At 40.3% G+C, this 20244-nt stretch overlaps 4 protein-coding genes across 13 annotated transcripts in view; 2 read left to right on the top strand and 2 right to left on the bottom strand.

Moving 5' to 3' along the window:
* Window positions 1-3412, top strand: part of si:ch211-272n13.3 (ankyrin repeat domain-containing protein 26) — a 33995-nt gene extending 30583 nt beyond the window's left edge. For 6 of the 7 annotated variants that reach the window (XM_036576258.1, XM_036576255.1, XM_036576256.1 and 3 more), the window contains 3 exons: window positions 501-750; window positions 1896-1941; window positions 2054-3412. In XM_036576258.1, the coding sequence (XP_036432151.1) occupies window positions 501-750; window positions 1896-1941; window positions 2054-2217 (460 nt within the window). In that variant the 3' untranslated portion in view covers window positions 2218-3412. Of the gene's footprint in view, window positions 1-500; window positions 751-1013; window positions 1072-1895; window positions 1942-2053 lie in introns of all 7 variants that reach the window. The other variant, XR_005007496.1, reaches the window with a different exon arrangement.
* Window positions 3413-5545: 2133 nt separating this feature from the next.
* On the bottom strand, window positions 5546-10949 carry ccdc77 (coiled-coil domain containing 77). Its single transcript, XM_036576244.1, is given in 13 exon segments — window positions 5546-6056; window positions 6419-6451; window positions 6453-6572; window positions 6692-6817; window positions 7067-7313; window positions 7575-7723; window positions 7861-7946; window positions 8128-8209; window positions 8332-8428; window positions 8712-8854; window positions 9002-9179; window positions 10159-10205; window positions 10893-10949. Coding segments are annotated over 12 exon segments (1440 nt in total). The 5' UTR covers window positions 10191-10205; window positions 10893-10949; the 3' UTR covers window positions 5546-5909.
* On the top strand, window positions 10879-15420 carry hdhd5 (haloacid dehalogenase like hydrolase domain containing 5). Its single transcript, XM_036576245.1, has 8 exons — window positions 10879-11475; window positions 12231-12437; window positions 12585-12697; window positions 13237-13330; window positions 13531-13564; window positions 13679-13853; window positions 14059-14247; window positions 14349-15420. The coding sequence occupies exons 1-8, from the start codon at window positions 11362-11364 to the stop codon at window positions 14758-14760; spliced, it is 1338 nt and encodes a 445-aa protein (XP_036432138.1). The 5' UTR covers window positions 10879-11361; the 3' UTR covers window positions 14761-15420.
* LOC118811784 (ras-related protein Rab-19) lies at window positions 15203-20087 on the bottom strand. 4 transcript variants are annotated; one of them, XM_036576252.1, is made up of 6 exons: window positions 19910-20087; window positions 19515-19545; window positions 19349-19432; window positions 18814-19002; window positions 17128-17311; window positions 15203-16073 (listed from the first exon to the last, which is right to left on the bottom strand). In XM_036576252.1, the coding sequence occupies exons 3-6, from the start codon at window positions 19397-19399 to the stop codon at window positions 15805-15807; spliced, it is 693 nt and encodes a 230-aa protein (XP_036432145.1). In that variant the 5' UTR covers window positions 19400-19432; window positions 19515-19545; window positions 19910-20087; the 3' UTR covers window positions 15203-15804. The 4 variants fall into 4 exon arrangements, with proteins under 4 accessions (XP_036432145.1, XP_036432144.1, XP_036432143.1 ...); XM_036576251.1 differs by having other exon boundaries at window positions 19515-20087; XM_036576250.1 differs by having other exon boundaries at window positions 19349-19545.
* Between the last annotated feature and the right edge of the window lie 157 nt (window positions 20088-20244).

The raw sequence follows: 20244 nt of genomic DNA, 5'->3' as shown, positions 1-20244 counted from the left end.
TCAGATTTCAGTTTGATTAAGCAGAGACACATTGGAGTACCAAATGTAAATGCATGTGGTTAAAGCTGTACTATGTACCTCTCTGGTGGAGATGTGTTACTGCATGCAACTTGCAGAACATTTTGTCGTCGATTGTGCTTCTTACTCGAGCGGATTAATCTGATCATTGCCGGTGCTTTGAAAGAGTATTCAAAGAAAACTCAGTCTGAACGACATTTCTTCTGAGGGTGTAAGTGAATTACCTACTATTCTCTGCGTATCTTCATCAGTATAATGTTGATTTTGCATTTGAGACCTAAACATCAAGCTGGACCTTCTTTTTGAGCCTGATTTTCATACATAAAGATGTGTGGCGAGGTCTGAAAAACTCCCCCAAAATCCGACCCAACGCCTTTGACTTTTAAATTATTATTTCAAGCTTTACAGGGTAACTCGTAGCAGTGCTCGCACACCATATTGTAGTTTATTTGAGTTTATTGATTTTAAGTTCTCTTTTTCAGGTCTAATGAGCGGCTAGCAGAGGCCAACACTAAGCTACTAAGTGAGCGGCAGCGTAGCAAGTCTCTGCTCACTAGCAGCCTAATGAACGGCAGTCTGGCAGGACCAGCACTGGACACAGCCTCTTTAGGCTCTGTGGGGGCATATGGAGCCTCGCTGGGACCCCTCAACAGAAGCCTGGGTCTGGGATCCCCTCTGCTGGGGTCTGTGGGGGAACCACAGAGCAATCGTGTAGAGGCCTACCTGGCAAAGGTGAGCTGTAGTAGGCTTGAGTCATTGTTGAGCAGGTGTCACTATAGTTTGTCAGTACAAACAGCAAATTTGCAGAAATTAGCAGTTTCTTGGCTAGTCAGTTATATATCTAGTCTCCATTCTACAGCAAGGAATCCTCCCTTTCCTTTCAACATCTGCAGCTAACACTTTCATCCCTCTGTTTCTGTCATATCCTTGTTTCTTGAGTTTCCTGTAGAGGGACTGTGCACATATAACCTCTTCTGTTTCTTGCTCTCCTTCAGCTCCTAGCTCAAAAGTCTGTCTCTCACCTCTCCTCTCTTCAGCCTGATTCATAAGCAGGTGTGTAGCTGTGTGTAGCTCACTGGCGTACAGTACTTTCTCACCGCATAACCCTTTGAATTACCTGCTCCAAAGGGCATGTTATTGCACAGTCTCAAATAAGCTTTTAATTGAGGCGAGATGTTAAACAAAGCGAATCATAATGCAGGGTTATATATAGTCATGTTAAGAACTGCTTTGCCAGGTCAGGTTTATGTTTGATATTATTGCAAGGATAAGGATTAGTAACTCTGGGATTAGTAAACTTAAATGTTTTTTTTCTCCATTTATTTCATTTATGACATTCTTACACAAAATATATTGATTGTTATATGTAACATTTACATGTTTTTAGAATTTAAATCCTCTCATTCCATAATAATGTGCTTGAAGATAGATGTTTTTACAATAAATTGTGTCAATATTTATTTTTCTAGCATCTGATGAGTTGCAACAGACAAAACAGTGCCACATTTTAAAAGGATAACATCATAAACTATGAATCTTTCATGCTCTGTATGAAGATCAGTGCTGTTTGTATTAATTTGAATGTCAAAGCAAAACTACAATGTCAAAACTCAGAAAGTAAAAACCTATCAAAAGCTGAACACGGTTATCCTGTAGCTGTAACTTGGACCATTCATTCAGGTCAACATTTTATCACAATGCAGCACTGATTTGAAATGTAACTACACACACACTTATTACAAAAACCTTATTAAAGCAACCAAAATGTCAGCCTAAGCTTTTCTCTTTATTATGAAGTCTGAAAAGAAAAGAAGTTCTGATAAATAAAGTACATGCAGTGCTGATGCATTTTGTCTGATTTGCCCCCCGCCATGTAGATGCAGTCTGAACTAGAGAAAAACATATCAAAGGAGTTGGACTATGGTGAGTGCTGCTGCTCATGTACAGTGTATCTTAATACAAAACATAATTGACTGGACAATTGATTATTATCAGATGCCTCATTTTCCCGTTGTAATCTTTGTCTTTCTCTTAGCCACAGCTGAGATGGAGGGCGACTCGGCCCGGATGTCTCCAGTGGGTTCTGCCTGTGGTTCTCAGAAGAATCTGAATTTAAATCTGAACCTGGAGCAGCAGGACCCATTGAGCAGAGCCACCCAGCAGTACTTGGAGGTTCTTAAGAAGAACTACATGATCTGACCATACAGCCAGCATGCACTACACACTAGAAAGGGCCAAAGGGACTGAATGCTTAGCACAATAATTATGACTGAAAGATGCAGAGGGTATAGGGAGATGACAGTGTTGTTTATTTTCGCATTGCTAGGGAAATTACAGTAATTGATCAGTGTATTTGTGTATAGAGAGATGAGATGTTAGTTAATTTTTACTGCTCATCTTCAAAGGATGACTGATGGTTATTGTTATAGTGCTAAGAAACACCCCTTACAACATTGATACACAATTCTGCCTGTAGGTTTTGAGCTCACAAACAGAAATGAAATGAGCTTGGTCCAGAAATGTAATGGAATACATTAAATATTGAAAGAAGACATTTCTGTGACTAATAGAGTATTATCAATTCTTACAGGGAGAGCAGATAGGGCTGCTGCATGAAATGAAGTGTGAGACAACAAGGGAAAATGTGAGTGGCAGAAGAAGATGAAAAACAAGAGACAGTGAGGCAGTTAGACAACTATGACCGCTACAAGCCTTCAGGAAGAATTGTGCATTACTTTACCACGCTACCACCGAAAAGGGCCAAAGCCTAAACACTACCACTCCACGGTTTTTATTATTTTTAGCTAAGATTGACAATGCACTTTGTACCTCAGATACTCAGGAGCTAAATGAAAAGTTTTTAAACTTTTTCCTTTAAAAAGTGGTGGAAGCCACAACGGTTTTGATGAATGGGTACGTGCAGAGTGCAGCTTTAAGAACCCCTTTTGCTGCTACATTTTTATGTCTGTTACAGCTTAATGTTACCTTGAGGTTATATTCATTAATGCTTTTTTGTAGTGGTTGCATTTTGTTTAAGGAAAAAGTATTGGATTTGGTACCATGACCATTATTGCCAAGTAATAACAGTGGTACATTCAGTCCTCTGGTGCAATATATATGTCAACTGTCTTAATTTGCGAAGATAAAACTCTTAATTTGGGAATTGTTTCATTTTGTTAAACATGTTATACTTGAATTGAGACAAAGCTAGAGACCTTTCCTGGTCTCTGGTGGTAGACCAAGTCCAAGCTAAAACAAGCAGCATACTGCATTGTGCGGTACATATTTGTTTAATTTGTGTGCTTTTTGTGTCGATTCCAAGCATTTCAGTATTGTTACGTTTAAAGAGCTGAAATATTGAAAGAAATCCTCAATTAAAGGGAACAGCATTGTTTGTGTTTTTTGTCAGTCTGTTTGAAATGTGTTCTTATTACAGTCTAACCTTGCTATAAACTATATAGATCTAAAAGGGGATGGCAGTGTGACATGAAGCGGGGCTTGTAAAACAGCTATCATTCATTCTGCTTGGTTTTTGTTTGGTTAAATCTACATTCTATGACACTGTTTTAATAAGTCATCCGAGTTTTTTTTAATCGGTATTTTTATTTTAACTGTTATGAAGACTAAAGAGTGAGACTTTTCAGGTTCTGAAGAATGTGAAAAAATGTTCTCAGCCACTTTTCATTATAGAGAAATTGCTGGAAAACAAGATCTTGTGACAAAGAACTCTCAACTGCTGAAGAATTCAGACCTTTAAGAAACAACTAAATTTCATGACAGTTCTACTGGATATTAAAAAAATAATCTTTTAAAGCTTGATTTGCTTCTTAGATGACCCACATGACCAGTACTGCTGGCAAGAAACAGTTCAGGCTACCTGATGAGTTTCTTACCATTGATGTTTTCTACCTATTTGGAAAATGTAGAAGCTGTCACCTCCATACAAAAGCAGGAAAGGAGCTCACTGAACATATGAAATAAGCCCTAAGAATGTTCCAAGAGCTTCACATTTATTGTGTCACAAGATCAGTTACTGTGTAATATCTAATCTTTGTTACTTCCACAGTGGTCTCGATGTCACCCCTAAACTCATCATTGCTAAAACTTGGCCCTAGCTATGACCAGAAAACAGATGGAGCCTCATAGGACTGAAGGAGGGGTCCTAACTCTTTTCATTGCACAGATTGGTCATAGTGTACTGTTGTTGTATAAGTTGGAGTTAGCCTCTTTAACAGCTACATACAGTACTGGATGTTTACATGCCCATTTAAAAAAGATCACAAAGACAAACACTGTATCACATACAATTTAAAAAACTATGAAGGCAAGACAAAATGATTTTAAGAAGAGGAAAACAGATAGAAATGATATTGGAATGAAGGCCAAAGACCAGCCCTGGTCCTAGAGATCTACATTCCTGTGAAATCTAGTTCCAACCAGTCTGCCGTACTTGATCCAGCTAATTAACTTCTTCAGAAGTCCTTGCTTGTTTGGATTAGGCCCATTATTGTTGAGGGGAGGGGCAGCATGTTAGATGCAAGTTGGAACTGCACTCTGAAGGAAAATCTCCAGGAAGAGGGTTGGTGACCATTGTCAGACTTATTACAGAAGAAAAAAGGTCAAGCCCTCAAAAGAATAAATCACAGATAATGGTAGAATTAAATTAATTAACTTTGGTCATTTAAATGTATGATTCTGCCATAAACTATTATGGCAGAATCATACATTTTTTAAAACTGTTCCATGTATTTTTTTACCTGTTCTATGTATTTGCCTGTGATTAATGCTGACTTGTGTCAGACCAGACAGGTTAGTTTAGGAGGACATTCTCAAATCTTAACTACTGAAAGACCTAAGGACCAGATAGGACCTTTTCATGGTTACTGAAGGACCTAACTATAGTCAAAGCTCATTTAATGAATGCTCATCATCAGACTGGTGCTATGCCAACAAGTTTGAAAGCAACAAATGCCTATTCTGTGCTGAATGTCTCACATCTGGTTTTCGGTTACCTCACTGGCCAAACCCAAAGAGTTTTAGGACATGCATCCTTGCTTAGTTTGTGATAGTGTGATCTCAAGCAGGGTTGCCACCTCAGCTCTGTAAAATTCCTAGACACTTCATCAGTGGCTTGATTTTTTACTAAATTAAGCGAACAAGTAGCTTGCAGTTGCAGTACTTAATCCTCTCAGTTTTCTACGTTGCAGGACAGTGCCAGCAGTGCATCTTGCCCACACAATAGTTCCTATGTCGAGGGTAATCTGAATTTCTGTGCATGCAAATGGTTTTACTGGATTTCTTTTTTCATTTGGAATTTTTTTTCTTGAATAGGCACCCAAAAACCTGGACAGTCCAGGCAATGCTACTCTGAAGGTGATGCTTCTCTTCCACATCTATTTTTAAATGCAACAGGAAGTAAATGCATTGCAGAAATGGACACACAAAATATACTCCTCAGTGGAAAGAAGACAAATTATGAATGCGATGCCCCACACACACTTTTTAGGCCAAGTCTGGAACATGCCAGTAAAAACAAAATTCAGTTTTAATTAAAATCATCCTTAGAAATGAATATATACAACCTCATTTAAATGAGAACCATGCAACATGGCACACACATGTCCACTACTGCCAATGCTGCTAGCATTTGGACATTAACAAAATATAAACACCCTCAGACTACTGCACCTCCAATCTGCATAGCTCTAGTCCTCAGTGTGAAATGCAGACATTATGCACTAATGATTTGGCTGAGGACCATCACTAACAACAGGCATAACTTACCTCTAACATGACTGTCATCTTGATGAAACTGAACATTTAATTTTAAATCTAAAATAATTTACGTATTAAAGGACTTAAAATGTTATAAGTTCTTCAAACTTCAGAAATCAGCTGAATCTCAGCTCGTTTTCCAGTCCATATATCTTTGCTTTTAGGGTTTTTAGTTCCCCCTGGATTTTCTTGGTACAAGCATTTGACTGTCGGACTTCATGCAGGATGGCCAGGTCTTGATCAGGTCCCACATTAAGAGTCACCTAAAAACAAAAGAAACTGATAAATGCCTTCTGCTAAACTTAAAACTGCTGCTGTCATGAGGTAAAACGACCCATCTTATTTTTGTCTATTTAAATGTATAAGTTAAAAAATGACTCTCCCTGTCACTTGTTCTGTTGGACACGTAAACGGATAAACAAGCAAACCCCCCTACTAGGTTTTACACTCATTTGTACTTATTTGTCAGAAGAAGCTATGTAACAACTCACTCAGCTAGTCAGCCTTTTTTACCTAGTAGCAAGCTACTTAAAATGACTACTGTCTAAAAAAAAAAAATGTACAGTAACTGTAGCTTAACTATTTGTCTTCATGATAGCTGACTTAATGCAAGTTGATTGAGCACCTTAAAAAGCTGTTTCTCCACATCTTTAAGCTTTCTGTCGCAGGTGTTTTATGTCAGTCTTGAAGCCCTCCACCTCCATAGCTCGTCTTTTTTCCAAAGCCTCATAACGCTGAGTCATTAACTGAAGACGCTTGGCCATTTTGTCTGAGCGCTCCTACAGACAGAAACCAAACACATATGACATGCATGCCACTTTACATCACCTAAAATCACCAACCAAAATAATTACCATGTCTTCACATTTGACCAGGGCAGGTTTTAAAAGCAGCTTACTTTGAAGATCTCTCTGCCTACATCTCCTTCCTCTCGGATTTGCGCCAGATCTGTCTCCAGACCAACACACTGCTCTCTGTACATGTCTGCCAACTTATGGGCTTGCTTTAGCTCCTCTTGCAGTGCCTATGTAAGAGACATGAGAGCATATAAGGTCAATTACTGACATCAACAACATTACGTTATTTGTTCTACAGCTGATTTGTTTGCTGCATTTACTTTATAGGGATTTTGCTATGGGTGCTATGTCAAACACTAAGAATGGGGGGATATAAAGCCATGGACTGCACAGAAAGTTCCATGATTTATAGGGAGATTAATACAGTGGAGGGCAGGAGAGGACAGGAGGAAAGGACTTTTTTTCTCTGTTCTTACCCTGATCTCCTCTCGATGCATCTGGTTGCTCTCTGGTGCAGGCTGGGTGAGGAGCAAGGGGGCTACAGAGGGTCCTGGCTGATCTGGGAATTTGTGCGATTCCCTTAGCCTCTCTTGGCAGGAGTCCAGCTCTCTCAGCAGCCTGTCCTTCTCCACCATCCAGCTCTTCTCACGCCCTCGGCTTTCAAACTTGAGCTGCAGGAAGTCCCTGGTGCTCTCATAGAGGAGGTTCTGTGTGCGCTGAAGTCTGGGTGGGAGGATGGCAAGCAAAATTCAATGTGCAAGACATATTCAAGACAGATGATTTGTTAAGAAACAAAGCCTCAGATGAGATTATACTGATTTTCAGTACTGATGCACTGATCCTAAATTTGTAATTTTGTAAATATTTAGTACATTTGGTCAAAGCCTTTAGAACATAAGAGACGTATTACAATGACTTGGTCATAGGGATCAAAATGTGGCAAACAATGTGAGCACAAAATAGATTTCAGAAAGAAGCAGCTACTTCTCAGTGAGGACAGTGATTCTCTCCTGGTCTCTCTGATGCTGGACCTGTCCCTCCTCCATGTGAATTCGCCTGTCCTCCAGCAGGGCCTCCACTTGCTCTTTAGCCAGCCGAGTTTGCTCTTCCAGCTGTGCTTGTAGCGCCTCCACCTGGCAAACACAGGCTTAGCATGCATATCACACCTGGGATAATATTTTGTCCTACCAACAGAGTGCATAAATTGAAGGCTGCAATATTCTAATACAGATCATTCTTCAATTAGACATCAAGAGGCCTTTATACACACCTGTAGCAACAGCGTCTGGTTATCTTTCTTGTACTGCTCTGAGCTTGTGTCCTTTCCTCCATCCTTGGACGTCTTCTTGCTCCCCTCTACATGACAACAAAGCAAAATGGTGAACTGAGGCAAATACTAGAGCAGCAGGCCAAATTAATCTCAACGGATAAGCTGATTGGTAGAGATAAGAACTTAACTCCATGGATTTTCTTCAGGATTTAAGGAGTCTGTAATATAATCTGATACATGAATGGATTTGCAGACCTCAACACAAACCTTTTACTGATCCAGGCTTTGGTTTTACTACTTTTCCATAATCCTGGGTTCTGGACTGGAGCTTCTTTTGAGGAATTGTGACCTAAGAAAAAGTTGCACAGCAAGCAGATCTATACTGCTGTCTTGTAACTTAAAAAAAAATAAAATAAATAAATAAAAAGACTTTCACAATAGAAAATGATGAAAATAATGATATTTTCTAACCATGTGTGGAGGCTCTTTGTGAAAATAGGTGATTTCACCTGCATCTGGACCCACAAGGGCTAAAAGGTGCTGAATCTTCTTCCGATCTTCAAGTTCCCTGGGCAGCAAGACGACGGTGTTAAATCTTTCACTTTGGCTGCATTACTTTATACGCAGTGAGGTGGGAAAAGTGGCGCTCCATTGCACAGTTTAATGTCTCTTGTGAACACAGAACAAGCCAAATCTTGGACAAATTACTCCAAATTTGAACAAATTAATGTGTCTTGCCAACCAGCTGGTTTTATGTCCAATGATTATTTTAAATTGTGTGCTTTTTACTTAGCAACTAATAAAATACACATCAACTGTATCTCTGACTGACAGAAGCAGAAAATTCTCACTTGATCTTTAGGCGGTCGTTCTCTGCATACAGGCGGAGAGCCTGCTCTCGCTCTTGGAAGAGGTAGACCTGCATGTCACTCAGAGCTTTTTGCAGCTCTGCTATCTCCTCTTCTCGCTGACGCACCTCCCACTGCAGCTTGTGCTACAGAAACACAGTTTTACATGCACAAACACACACTCAATAAATACTGAAGTTCACAGTGCAAGAAATCCACGTCCACATATCAATTTCAACATTTCAAGATGTATACCCTAATATATACACTCTGTTCCGATAATGGTGGCCTACCTGGTCCTCTGTAGTGCTCCTGTACTTTTCTAGCAGCTGCAGCAGGTCATCGTGTTCTCCGTCAAACTGGGCCACTTTCTGCCTATAGAACTCCAGCAGTTCCCGAGATGGACGCAGATAGGCCAGGCGCTCGGAAATGGGGGGCAGCGGGGAGTCCGCCTCCTGCCTGGCCTCACAGCTAATCCACAGAGAGGATTAAAGAAAAAGGGAGAGGAGATTCGACCCAATATATTATTTGTATTTTGAAATAGAGGAAACACTTCATAAAACCCTTAAATCTACCTTTGACACAAGTTTGTTTAAAGGCAAATATGAAAGAGAACTGATCACAGAGGGATGATCTATATTATACATCCGATGGCCAATGAAACTCATTTTTATCCAAGACAGAGGCTTAATTGCAAACAACCCTGAGGGCTGTCTTATGTGACAGAGGCATAATTTGCATTAAATAATTACAACTCAAAACGCTTTATTGAATACTTTTAGTCTGTGTGAGGAAAAGCAGCCCTGAATTCTATGTACTTTATCAGCCGAACAAGGTATGATGTATTTCTACTGATTTTCAACAATAATGCCTTTCAGACATAATGCAAGGCATAAAGGTTGTGCTGTTGATGGATTTGTGACTTTTATGAGGGCCAGAGTCCTACAACCCTTCCCTTGGTGTTTCAGAACAGATGAACATGTGCGTTTTATAATTCTGTGGGTAAAAAAATACTGTGTAAAACCATTTCCTGTAATTTTACTATAGATCTTTATTGTTCCTACCTTGGCCTCCGGACAGTCGACATTTTTGCCCCAATCCCACGTTCCACACAAGAGGATGAAGAAAAAATGTGGACCGTTCTGGGTGACCTGAGTTAGGAGCCACTATTAGGAGTTAGGAGCCACTATTTTTGAAAATGAGGCTGCAACTTAATTGTTCTGAAATTATTTAAGCGCGTATGGCACAAAATAACTCTATGATAACGTAACAAAGCAGAAATTGTCATTTAACCAAAAACAAGTCAGGGATGTATTTGACATTTGGCTTCAGTGATTCAGCTAAGTGAAAAGTCCTGCTTAGTGACCTCCTCAGTTACATATGTGTGAAGTGTCTCAGAGGAGAGACCAGGCTGCAGTACTGTATTGGGACTGAAGACAAAAACACCTACCCCTCTCTGATACGCTGGGAAGGAGAGTCCATCCCACTGTTTTATGCCTGGAAAAAGCAGGTAAATATGTCAATCAGCAACACGTTTGACGCAGACCAAAAGTATTAAAAGTAACACACTAAATTAAATAAGATCTGAATTTGATATTCCAGGTTATCAATAATCTAACATAAATAACAAACAATGGAATTAGCTAGAATGTACAACAAACCAAGTTCTAATCAAACTGCATGGTAAAGCATCAGCTAACATATATGTAATGCTGCACCATAAAACAGCCCAGATTAGACCACATAATTAAACTGGACGTGTAACATTAAGGGCCACTTGTTGAGCGGCGGTTGTCAGGAAGCTCCACGGTGACGGAGGGAAATTTGAACGGACAGAACAAACATGAGCAAGAAGAGCAGCACCGGACAACCAGCGGGACGATCTGTTTCAGTTTTAATAAAACTTATACAACATATAGCTGCTAGCTGTGTGACTAAAGACTAGTTACTGGAAGCTGACAAACCTGCAGTTTAAACAAGAAACATTACCGTTACGGTCATACACATACAGTGTTTGCTAGCTACGCTGTCCTAGCTAGAAACGCTCAGCTTCCAGCGAGACAGAGCTCTACAGCAAACTAAGCTTTCTGGCATTAGATCTTTTGAGCTGAAGCTTATTTATCAACATGTGCGTTTTACAATTCCGTAAGTAAAAGGTGTAAAACAGTTTCCATCGTTTATTACCTTAAACAGGACTGAAGTTCGTGCTTTTGTTAGCTAGTTTGCTTGGGAACGAAAGGCGTTACTGGGGATCAACAAGGCGTCAACGATGCGCAGCGTATGCGCAAACACGTAACGAGTAGTCTGTGGTTGGGGTTGAGTCAGCCGGCCGGCGGAAAAGCTTTGTTTTTTTATTTGACATATAGCTACTTGTTTTTATTCAGTCTGTATAGTTATTATTTTATCTTTTATTATATCAAAGACAAGTAATACTTCTATCAGGACCGTCGCTCAGTTTCCACAGTAACGTTATCGCGGTATTATTGGTTTCCAGAGGACTTCACACTTTCACGAATGATGCTATGCTAACGCTAACGCTAACGCTGGATAGCCAGACCAGCACTCGGTCAACGGGTAAACCGATGAAGGGTCGCTCTCAGGACAGGGCGAGGTATTCACTGCGTGTTACAGCATATCACTCAACAGCGACGGGATGGCAGAGTTCATTCCTCGGTTCAACGTGCTTAAACTCGGATGGAGAGCTCTGCGGTTCAGGAAAACACCGCTAACCGCTCCAGCCGCGCAGACCCGCCGCTTCAGCAGCAGTGTGAGTGGATTTCTTAGGTCGACTAAAAGTACTTTACTTTACTGGCTGTGGCAGTCATGTGTTTCCTTTATGTTGTGGTGGCTAACAGACGGGAATAATAGTGAATCTCTTCTGAAACTAGTGTAGGGCTCCCGTTAGTCGTTAGTCGCTCCACATCAAGTCAGCTTTGTGTTGAATTGTCATTGCATTACATTACGGGGATACCGGCAGGTAATACTTGATAGAGTTGGCTGGGGCAGGGGCCCCTAGATGATTTCATGGACTTTAACCTGATTCCCCCTCTCCCCTAGTGTAGTACTTTGACATAGTACAAATAAAACTAAAACAAATAATCATCTCTTCTCATGAGGAGTGTTTATTTATTTAAGATTATCCCTTACAAAATGATTTACTTAAAAAAAAAAAAAACTATTGATATATAATGTTGCATAATACTTCAATTTTAATCTACAGTAATTTCACCTCTTACACTACTCCTTGAAGTAGTCTATAGTGGTTGTGAACTGTAACAATTTTCCAAACTTACTGTTAGATAGGAATCCTGTAGTTTTACCACAGATCTTTTTTATTGGGGACTTTAAAGTCCTTTTTATGATGAATGTTTTTGACCCTCTAAACAAGTTGGCAGCATTGTCTTATTGATCACTTGGTATGTTAGTCGTATGCTTTCTTTTTCTTATAATATCCAAATTTGACCATATTGGGGAAACCAGGCTGAACAATTTTTGAAAACGTTTTTCTTTAAACCTTCCTAGTGTGGACTCAACTCATTTGGGCTGCTTTTCGACATTGATGGGGTCCTGGTCCGTGGAAGAACTCCCATTCCAGCAGCTAAGCAGTGCTTTAGGAAGCTGGTGGATGGAAATGGAAAGTATAAAGTCCCTGTGGTTTTTGTGACCAATGCAGGGAACTGTGTCCGGCAGACCAAAGCTGAGCAATTATCTCATCTTCTAGAAGTGGAGGTAAGGGTTTCATATACATACATTCACATTTATTCATTTGACAGAGGTTTTTATCCAAAGCAACTTGCAGTCCAAGTCCAGATCGTCAAAATGTTTTGTCCAGATTAGTCTATTAATGTTTTTTTTTTTTTTCCCTTTTTCCTTCAGGTGTCACCAGACCAGGTCATGTTGTCCCACAGTCCTTTGCGGGTCTTTAGTCAGTTTCATGAGATGTGTGTGTTGGTATCCGGGCAGGGGCCAGTCTTGGAAGTTGCACATAAGTATCCTCTAAACTGCTGTTTATGTTCACTTACCTTAACTCTCAATCAATCCACTTAAGCTTCTGTACGTTACAAAAGCATCTCAGTACAAAATGTGCTGACAGACAGGAGTCTTACAGTATTGCAGCACTTTTAAATAGGACCCTGACCCTTAAGGTCCAACAAGTGAAGCACATCACATACAGTATAGCTGGTTGAATAGTAAATGGATGTAGTTATCTTTACACAAAGAAAGAAAAACAGAACATCAATTTAATGTTATTGTTTTGTCATGTTGAGCTGGAAATGTTTTACAGTTAAGCTAACAAATTGCAAAGATAACTTGATAAACAATTGTTCTAGTGGAATTTAGTAAAACCTGTTAAACTAGACTTTCTGCAAATCCATTTAGGTGTATTTGTGCTCTATATATGCGTCTTTTGAAATTATGCAGGATACAGTCAGAAACATGTAGACACTGACAATTAGAAAATACAGAATTCATCTTGGAAAGTGTTGGCACATCTTTTCACATTTGACCTTAACAAAATCCTCTCCAGTTTGGGTTTTCAAAATGCTATCACCATAGATATGCTGCGAGAGGCATACCCTCTTTTGGACGTGGTGGATCACAATCGCAGACCCAAAGATGTGGTGAGTTGACAATTATTGGAAATGGAACAGTTCACCCACAGTTACAATTTTTAGATGAAATTCATTTGAAGACCATTATTTTGTTCTAAGATAAAAACCGAAAGTGACATTTTTATGCCACTTAGGTGTATTTATACATTTAAAATGACAGTGGTCCTCCTACATGAGTGTAAATTGCAATATGATACAATATATTTCAGGTTCCTCCTTCCAAGGAATTGCCACAAATTGAGGGTAAGTGCTGTTACTTTGCACCAAAGTGCACTTAAGTTTCCCTTTCTCCTTATTATTAGGTCATTGCCTGCAAGTCCAGTTCCACATGATTTCACTAAGCACTTTCATTTTCAGCTGTCGTTCTCTTTGGTGAGCCGATCAGGTGGGAGACTAATCTACAGCTGATTGTGGATGTTCTCTTGACTAATGGAAGGCCAGGAAACACTGTGACTTCAATTAAATACCCACATATCCCTGTGTTGGCCTGCAATATGGACCTGTTGTGGATGGCAGAAGCAAAGAACCCTCGGTCAGTTTTTTCTTTTATGGTTGATTAATGCAGTCTTTGACAGCATGTATATAACAACCATGGCCGCTTTGCTAATGATACTATTGAGCATAGAGGACGGGAGTATTGCATTAGGACTAATACTTTTATTTCAGATCACAGTCTATAACTCTTGATATTACTAACTAAAAAGCTTGTTATAAGATTTGTTATGTCTATTTTATAGATTTGGTCATGGAATGTTCCTTGTCTGTCTGGAGAGCATCTATAAGAAGATCACAGGTTACGACCTGCAGTATGAGGCTCTGATTGGGAAGCCCAGTGTGGTAACTTACAACTATGCTGAGCTGCTGATTAGACAGCAGGCAGAGAGTCTGGGCTGGACTGAACCTGTCCAGAGACTTTATGCCATTGGGTGAGTTATGCCTGATTCTGCTGTTGCTACTTTTTGTGGCAATCTTTTTTTATCCATGTCTTGCCAATTTCTTTACTCTAACACAGACCTGTCTCATACAGGGACAACCCAATGGCTGACATCTATGGTGCAAACCTTTATAACCGCTACCTACAGTCGATGCACCATGCCAGGGCTCAGGTGCAGGCTCAGGGAGGCTCGGCTAGTCAGGTAGCAGGTGATATTCAGTATGAAACAGTTGATGATGCTAAAAACTCAGGTAAGGTGATGGTTGGAGGCTCATATGAGCATCGTTTGCCAGAGGGCTGTAGTTCCATCCTGGTCTGCACAGGTGTCTACAACCGAGACCAGCAGGACCTGCCCCCTGACCAGACGGTCACAGAGCAGCGCATCTTCCATGGGCACCGGGACTTTCGCTTTGACCCGAACCTGACCCGGCCCTCCTTTGTGGTTCATGATGTACTAGAGGCTGTGGAGCTGGTCTTCCAGCAAGAGGGCTGGCCTCTAGAATAAACCAGAGTCTGTTCAGGCCCACCAAGATAGATTACCTCACACACCGGAGGGGGTGGGCAGGTCAAACTTTGCACATGAAGAAATGCAGTATGCTTCTAGGTCAGCTAATGCAAGAACTTGAACATGAACAATTTTTAACTGTAACCGCAAATATAGAGTATAGGATAACACATTCAAATACTAGGACTTTTAGTAGAAATAGATTTTTTTATAGTTTATCATGTTTAAATGAAGCCATATTAGGGAAGTGAAAAGAAAGGAACGTTAAGAGCAGGCATTTTGTTTAACTGTCATGTCACAGTTTTGCCTGTTCTAGCCTGTTTAATATGAAAGAACTCATCTGTGTGGTGTCTCTTTAATTAAGGCATCAGGTTTACTGTTGTGTTTCAGCACTGTAATAATGAAAGTCTTGTTTTTGAGTAGAAGGGTTGTGGTATTTTAATTTTTTGAGGGTTTTAATATTGTATGCAACATGTTACATATCCTATGCTCAGCCATGCAATGCAGTATACCATGTTTTCTTTGTTGCTTTTAAAAAGGGAAAAATCTTGTCTGATAAATATTTGCCTTTGTTTTATTTATATTTTTTGCCAGTCACTGTTTTTAAAGTTGACATTTGTCTTTGCTTGCTCTCATGCCAAATAAATGTAATAGAAGATACTTGGTCTCTGAGTATTTTGTACTGAAAATTCACAACCATTGCATTTTTCTCATTTTTCACTTTATTTTACAGCCTGTGTTAACATGTGGAGCATAACTGAAGTTCTTAAATTAATTCATAAGTTAAACATAGTTAAGTTAAATATGGCTCTGCACATATGGTTCTTTGTGCACTGACTACATGTGACAGTCTATTTTTGTCAGTAAGTGCAAAAGGGACCAAAGTCTCTTTTTTATCACTGGAGTGCATCTATAGACATTGCTCCTCCGAGCTGCAGATGTCAGACAGGTTTTCCCAGTACTAATGTAGTTAATGGGCTAAGTGAATGTCAGTCAAGTAGTTAAAAGTTCCTAAAAAAGGCACCATCCCTCTAAAATCACATTTCAGCAGTCGCATGACTTTTTCTTTAGAGACTCCACTTCATCTATTGGGTGAGAGTCATAATATGGGAGAGGGTTCAACTGGACTTCCTGATGAACCAGGCCTCCATTTCGCACTATTAGCTCCCGTGCCATAAGCTCAAAGGCCTCTTGTACGTTGCGGTTTTCTTTGGCGGATGTCTCCAGGGCTGCCAAGGCCCCCGTCTGTTCTGCCAGTGTACAGGCATCCTCGAAGAGTACCTGCCTCTGAGGGGCCAGGTCACACTTATTACCTGAGGAAAAAAGAAGAAAAAGAGGAGGAGGATGAGACGCCTGCTTATTTGATCATATCTGGTGGGAAGGACTGACTGCCTCTGATTTGTTCAAGGTCAAAAAAGCCCTGAAAGTCATAGCACTTCCATGTAGGGTACACTGTTTGTCCAAAGGTTTGCAGACACCTGCTTATCCAACATTTCTTCTGTAATCAAGGGTATTAATTGGGAGTTTGTGCCTCCTTTGTTGCAGTAACAGCCTCTACTCTTCTGGGATGTCTTGATACTAGATGGTGGAACATTGCTGTGAGGATTTGATTGCATTCAGCCGCAAGAGCATTAGTCTGGTCAGGGATTGATGTTGGTTGATCAGTTGTGGATCACAAATGTCATTCCAGCTCATCTCAAAAGTGTTGGATGGAGCTCCACTTCAGAGAACACAGTTCCACTGCTACACAGCCCAAATCTGAGGGGCATTATAACCCTCTAGTCAACTTTCCCATTCAGTATGGTGACCTTGGGCTGTTCCAAAGTGTTCCATTCTATTAGAAATGCTTTTCTACAGATATTACACAAGCTGTGTGTGCAAAACTAAACACTTGTGTCAGTAATGGGTGCTTAAAGTAGCTGAATTCACTAATTAGAAGGATTATCCCTGCTGAAAAAAAACGCACAGACCAGCAGGCATTTCATGCTGGTCTATGCTGTTCTAAGCTTGTCTATGCTGCTTATGTTGGACTATTGCTGGTCTGGGTCTGGTTTAGCTGGTCAACCAGGATGAAACTGCTAGGGTGACCAGCTAAACCAGACCCAGACCAGCATATGTTGTGTTTTTGATGCTGGTATGCTGGTCAGCAGCAATGGATGTTGATGTGCTAATCACCACCAAAACCAGCATCAAAACACAACACATGCTGGTTTTTGTTGGTGATTAGCACATCAACATCCATTGCTGCTGACCAGCATACCAGCATCAAAAACACAACATATGCTGGTTTTGCTGGTGACCAGCTATGCTGGTCTATGCTGTTTTTTCTAGAAGGGATCTTAATGCGTCAACAGCACATGCACATACCTATAAGAACAAAGACTACATTGGCAGCTCCGTATTGCTCTACAGCCTGAATCCAGTGAGGCAGTGAGTCAAAGGTGGAGCGACGTGTCAGGTCATAGGCAATCATAGCCCCATGAGCACTGCGGTAGTAACTCTGAGTGATGGTGCGGAAACGCTCCTGTCCGGCAGTGTCCCAGATCTGCATCTGCAACAGAGCGTAGACTTTTTATACAGATATTGAATTTGAGAATAAAATGCATTAAATGTATGGTTGGGAACTAAATTCTGCAGAATTTAGCACTCACAATGTATTACAGCTAACATAATAGGGTTGCTGATTAGCTAGGTAAATAGAATTTTGGGGGGGGAAGGGAAATTTCTGGAAAATTCAGTGGGCTTGGTCTTTAATGAGTAACAGTCTAACTGGAAATAGTCTTCATTCTGGGGAAATAGTACAACAGCCTGTCTGCAGCAAGGTCAGTGTTCTGCAGAGGAAACTAGACATTACTGAAATAAAAGGTTCCACAAAGAAATATTCATGGTATGGCATGCTCCAATATAGGGGTCTTTGATCATAAATGTGACAGAATACTCTTTATCAGACATTATCAGATGACATCTAATAAACTGAGAACATAACACTGGACACAAATGAGAGAGTACTTGTTAGGAATACAGTACTGTGTAGAAGTCAAACACCACCATTCATTTATGCCATTTCCAGTCAAAATGACCATTAAATGCACGTCATTATTTTTTTCATTCAGAGTCAGGAAAAAGGCAGAAAATATGAAGATTACACAGAAGCCTCAACAACTGTCAGTGCTTAATGTGTTCACACATTGCGTTTATTACAGCTTCCATTCTTTCTTACAGACTTGTTGCAGGGGATATTTTTCCACACCTCCAAGTTTACTCTTAGAAGTTGGTTGTATTTTCTACTTATCAGATTCCAAATATTCCCAAACACATTCAGTGATGTTGAGGTCTGGACCCTGGGGGGTCAGTCCACTGTTCTGAGAAAACCAGCAGCTGCTTTGTTTGATTTACAGATTTTCTTTATTTTCATCTGTTTCCTTTTCTCAGTTACAGCTACACATCCTTTCAGGCTCACAGTGTTGAGTTGTCTTCTCACAGTGGAAGGATGAACAGAAACAGCTGTAGATTTTTTCAGATATGAAGTAAGAGTGGAGCTTGATTTTCTCCTCTCTCTCAGAGATGAAAGCTTTAAGTTAGGTTAATCTGATGGTGACAGTGTTGGTGGTCTACCAGGTCTTCCAGGATTCTCATTCTCTCTGTATTTTTAAGAATTCTTTCACGTTTTTCTCTTCCTTATGCAAGTGTTATATCTAATCTCCTCAGAAATATCTGTTGAAAAATGTATAACTTGTACTTTATGGCTGTTTTGACTGGAAATAAATGATGGGGGGACTTTTGCACAGTATTGTATGTAAAATGCTATATGAAGCACATACATTTTAGGTTTGCAAGAAATACCTACCTGCCCATTCATTTGTTTTAGTTTTGCCTGGCTTGTTTTAGTTTTAACTGGTGCTTTGAAAACATTTTACTGAGACAATGTGACTTAAGATTATTTTACATGTATTTGTCATTATGCTGTCAATCATAACATTACGTTTGCATCTGTAAAAACTTAAACACTGATTCACCTGGTTCTTGGTGAAAGTGACAATTCAGTGTACTCACCTTTACTTTCTTGCCATCAATGTCCATGGAATGCACAATGAAGTCTACACCAATAGTGTTATGGTGTTTATCTCTGAACTCCCCAGACTTGAAGCTGTGGATAACACAAGTCTTTCCCACGTTGCTGTCGCCAATGAAGACGATTTTAAAGAGGAACTCACAGGCATCCTCTTCCTGTGCTCCTGTGGACTGTGTGGTCATGATGAACACTGAGACGGGTATCACACCAAGATCTTCCACACTCTCTACACACTAATCCCTGTTTTCTGCTTAGATATGTCTGAAAGGCTTTTCTGTTATACTGATCAGTGTCTAGAATGTAATGTCCATCATTCTGACAATACACAGGACCAAGTGCCCCCTCTGACCGTTAAAAACTCAGTGACATTTAAAAGAAACCAAGATATCTAACAGATCTTTTGAATTACTGATCTGGCAACTACATTGTTGTATTCATTGAGCGTTGCTGTCTTCCTCCTTTGCTTTCCCTCTCCCCCTTCACTCTGATTAAAATGTACACAAACACACCTCTTACCTGTCCTGGTAGGCGAGATTTCCAGTTGCCTGCCCACTTGCACCACTGCATCTCCTGGAAAGGTTTTTAGGCAAACTTTGGTTCCTACCAGAGCAGAACACATTTTGATATGCAAAAAGAAAGTTACTTAAAACAGGTGAAAATGTACTATCCAATCTCTGTCTACCATTCCTGAAAGAGCAGTTATACAGCACGTCCTGCAATACAAACACAATAGCACACACACACACACACACATTTTCAAGTTCTTGAGAGGTGACCTTTGGTCGGCATGTAAACACGTAACTCGCTAAAGCGTGCCCTGTCTCGCTCTAATAGCTTTCTGTCCTTATAAGCCGACCAGAGGATCAGCTTACAGAAGTACATTCAATTCTCTGAAACACTGAGCCAAAGCGTTGCAGGAGACCCAGAGCAGCCAAAGTTGTCCATTCAGTCTGGCTGCCCTCCCTGTCTGTCGACTCCCTAATTAGTCACACCAAACGCATTCCAATAAACAAAACCTGACAATATGGCAGTACGTGTTAAACAGCTGAAAGAGAGAATGGACATATTTTACATTACCTCTAGTCCAGTAAGGAGTTTCTTTGTGTAACAAGCTGTGATGATGCGGGTGTATGAACGCTTAAGACCCTCTTCTCATCTCTTCCTATTCATACACCCACATACACCACTCACACAGCCCTGGCGTCAACACAGAGGGCCACAAGGCACTGCTGGACACTGGACAATACACATGAGTGTGCGCAGGACACATCTGGCATTCAGCCCTGTCTTTGAGTCAGAAGCCTTTTGTGTCGTCACAAGATGACTTTACAAATAAAGACACAGTTTCAGAAAAAATGAAACCTAAAAGCAGATTTGCTGACTAAATCTGATAGCTGATATTTAGTCAATGC

This window comes from Colossoma macropomum, unplaced genomic scaffold (assembly GCF_904425465.1).
Source record: "Colossoma macropomum unplaced genomic scaffold, Colossoma_macropomum, whole genome shotgun sequence".
Lineage (NCBI taxonomy): Eukaryota > Metazoa > Chordata > Actinopteri > Characiformes > Serrasalmidae > Colossoma > Colossoma macropomum.
This window is presented reverse-complemented; position numbering and strand designations above follow the sequence as displayed.

Bases quoted from the DNA above. Each gene is read 5' to 3' on its own strand.
- LOC118811784 (XM_036576251.1), bottom strand. From the start codon at position 19,399: ATGCAGTGGTGCAAGTGGGCAGGCAACTGGAAATCTCGCCTACCAGGA. The intron at 19,003-19,348 runs GTAAGAGGTGTG...ATGACCACACAG, and splicing joins AATCTCGCCTACCAGGACAG to TCCACAGGAGCACAGGAAGA. The intron at 17,312-18,813 runs GTGAGTACACTG...GCTCTGTTGCAG, and splicing joins TTGATGGCAAGAAAGTAAAG to ATGCAGATCTGGGACACTGC.
- hdhd5 (XM_036576245.1), top strand. From the start codon at position 11,362: ATGGCAGAGTTCATTCCTCGGTTCAACGTGCTTAAACTCGGATGGAGA. The intron at 13,565-13,678 runs GTAAGTGCTGTT...TTTCATTTTCAG, and splicing joins GGAATTGCCACAAATTGAGG to CTGTCGTTCTCTTTGGTGAG. The intron at 13,854-14,058 runs GTCAGTTTTTTC...TCTATTTTATAG, and splicing joins GCAGAAGCAAAGAACCCTCG to ATTTGGTCATGGAATGTTCC.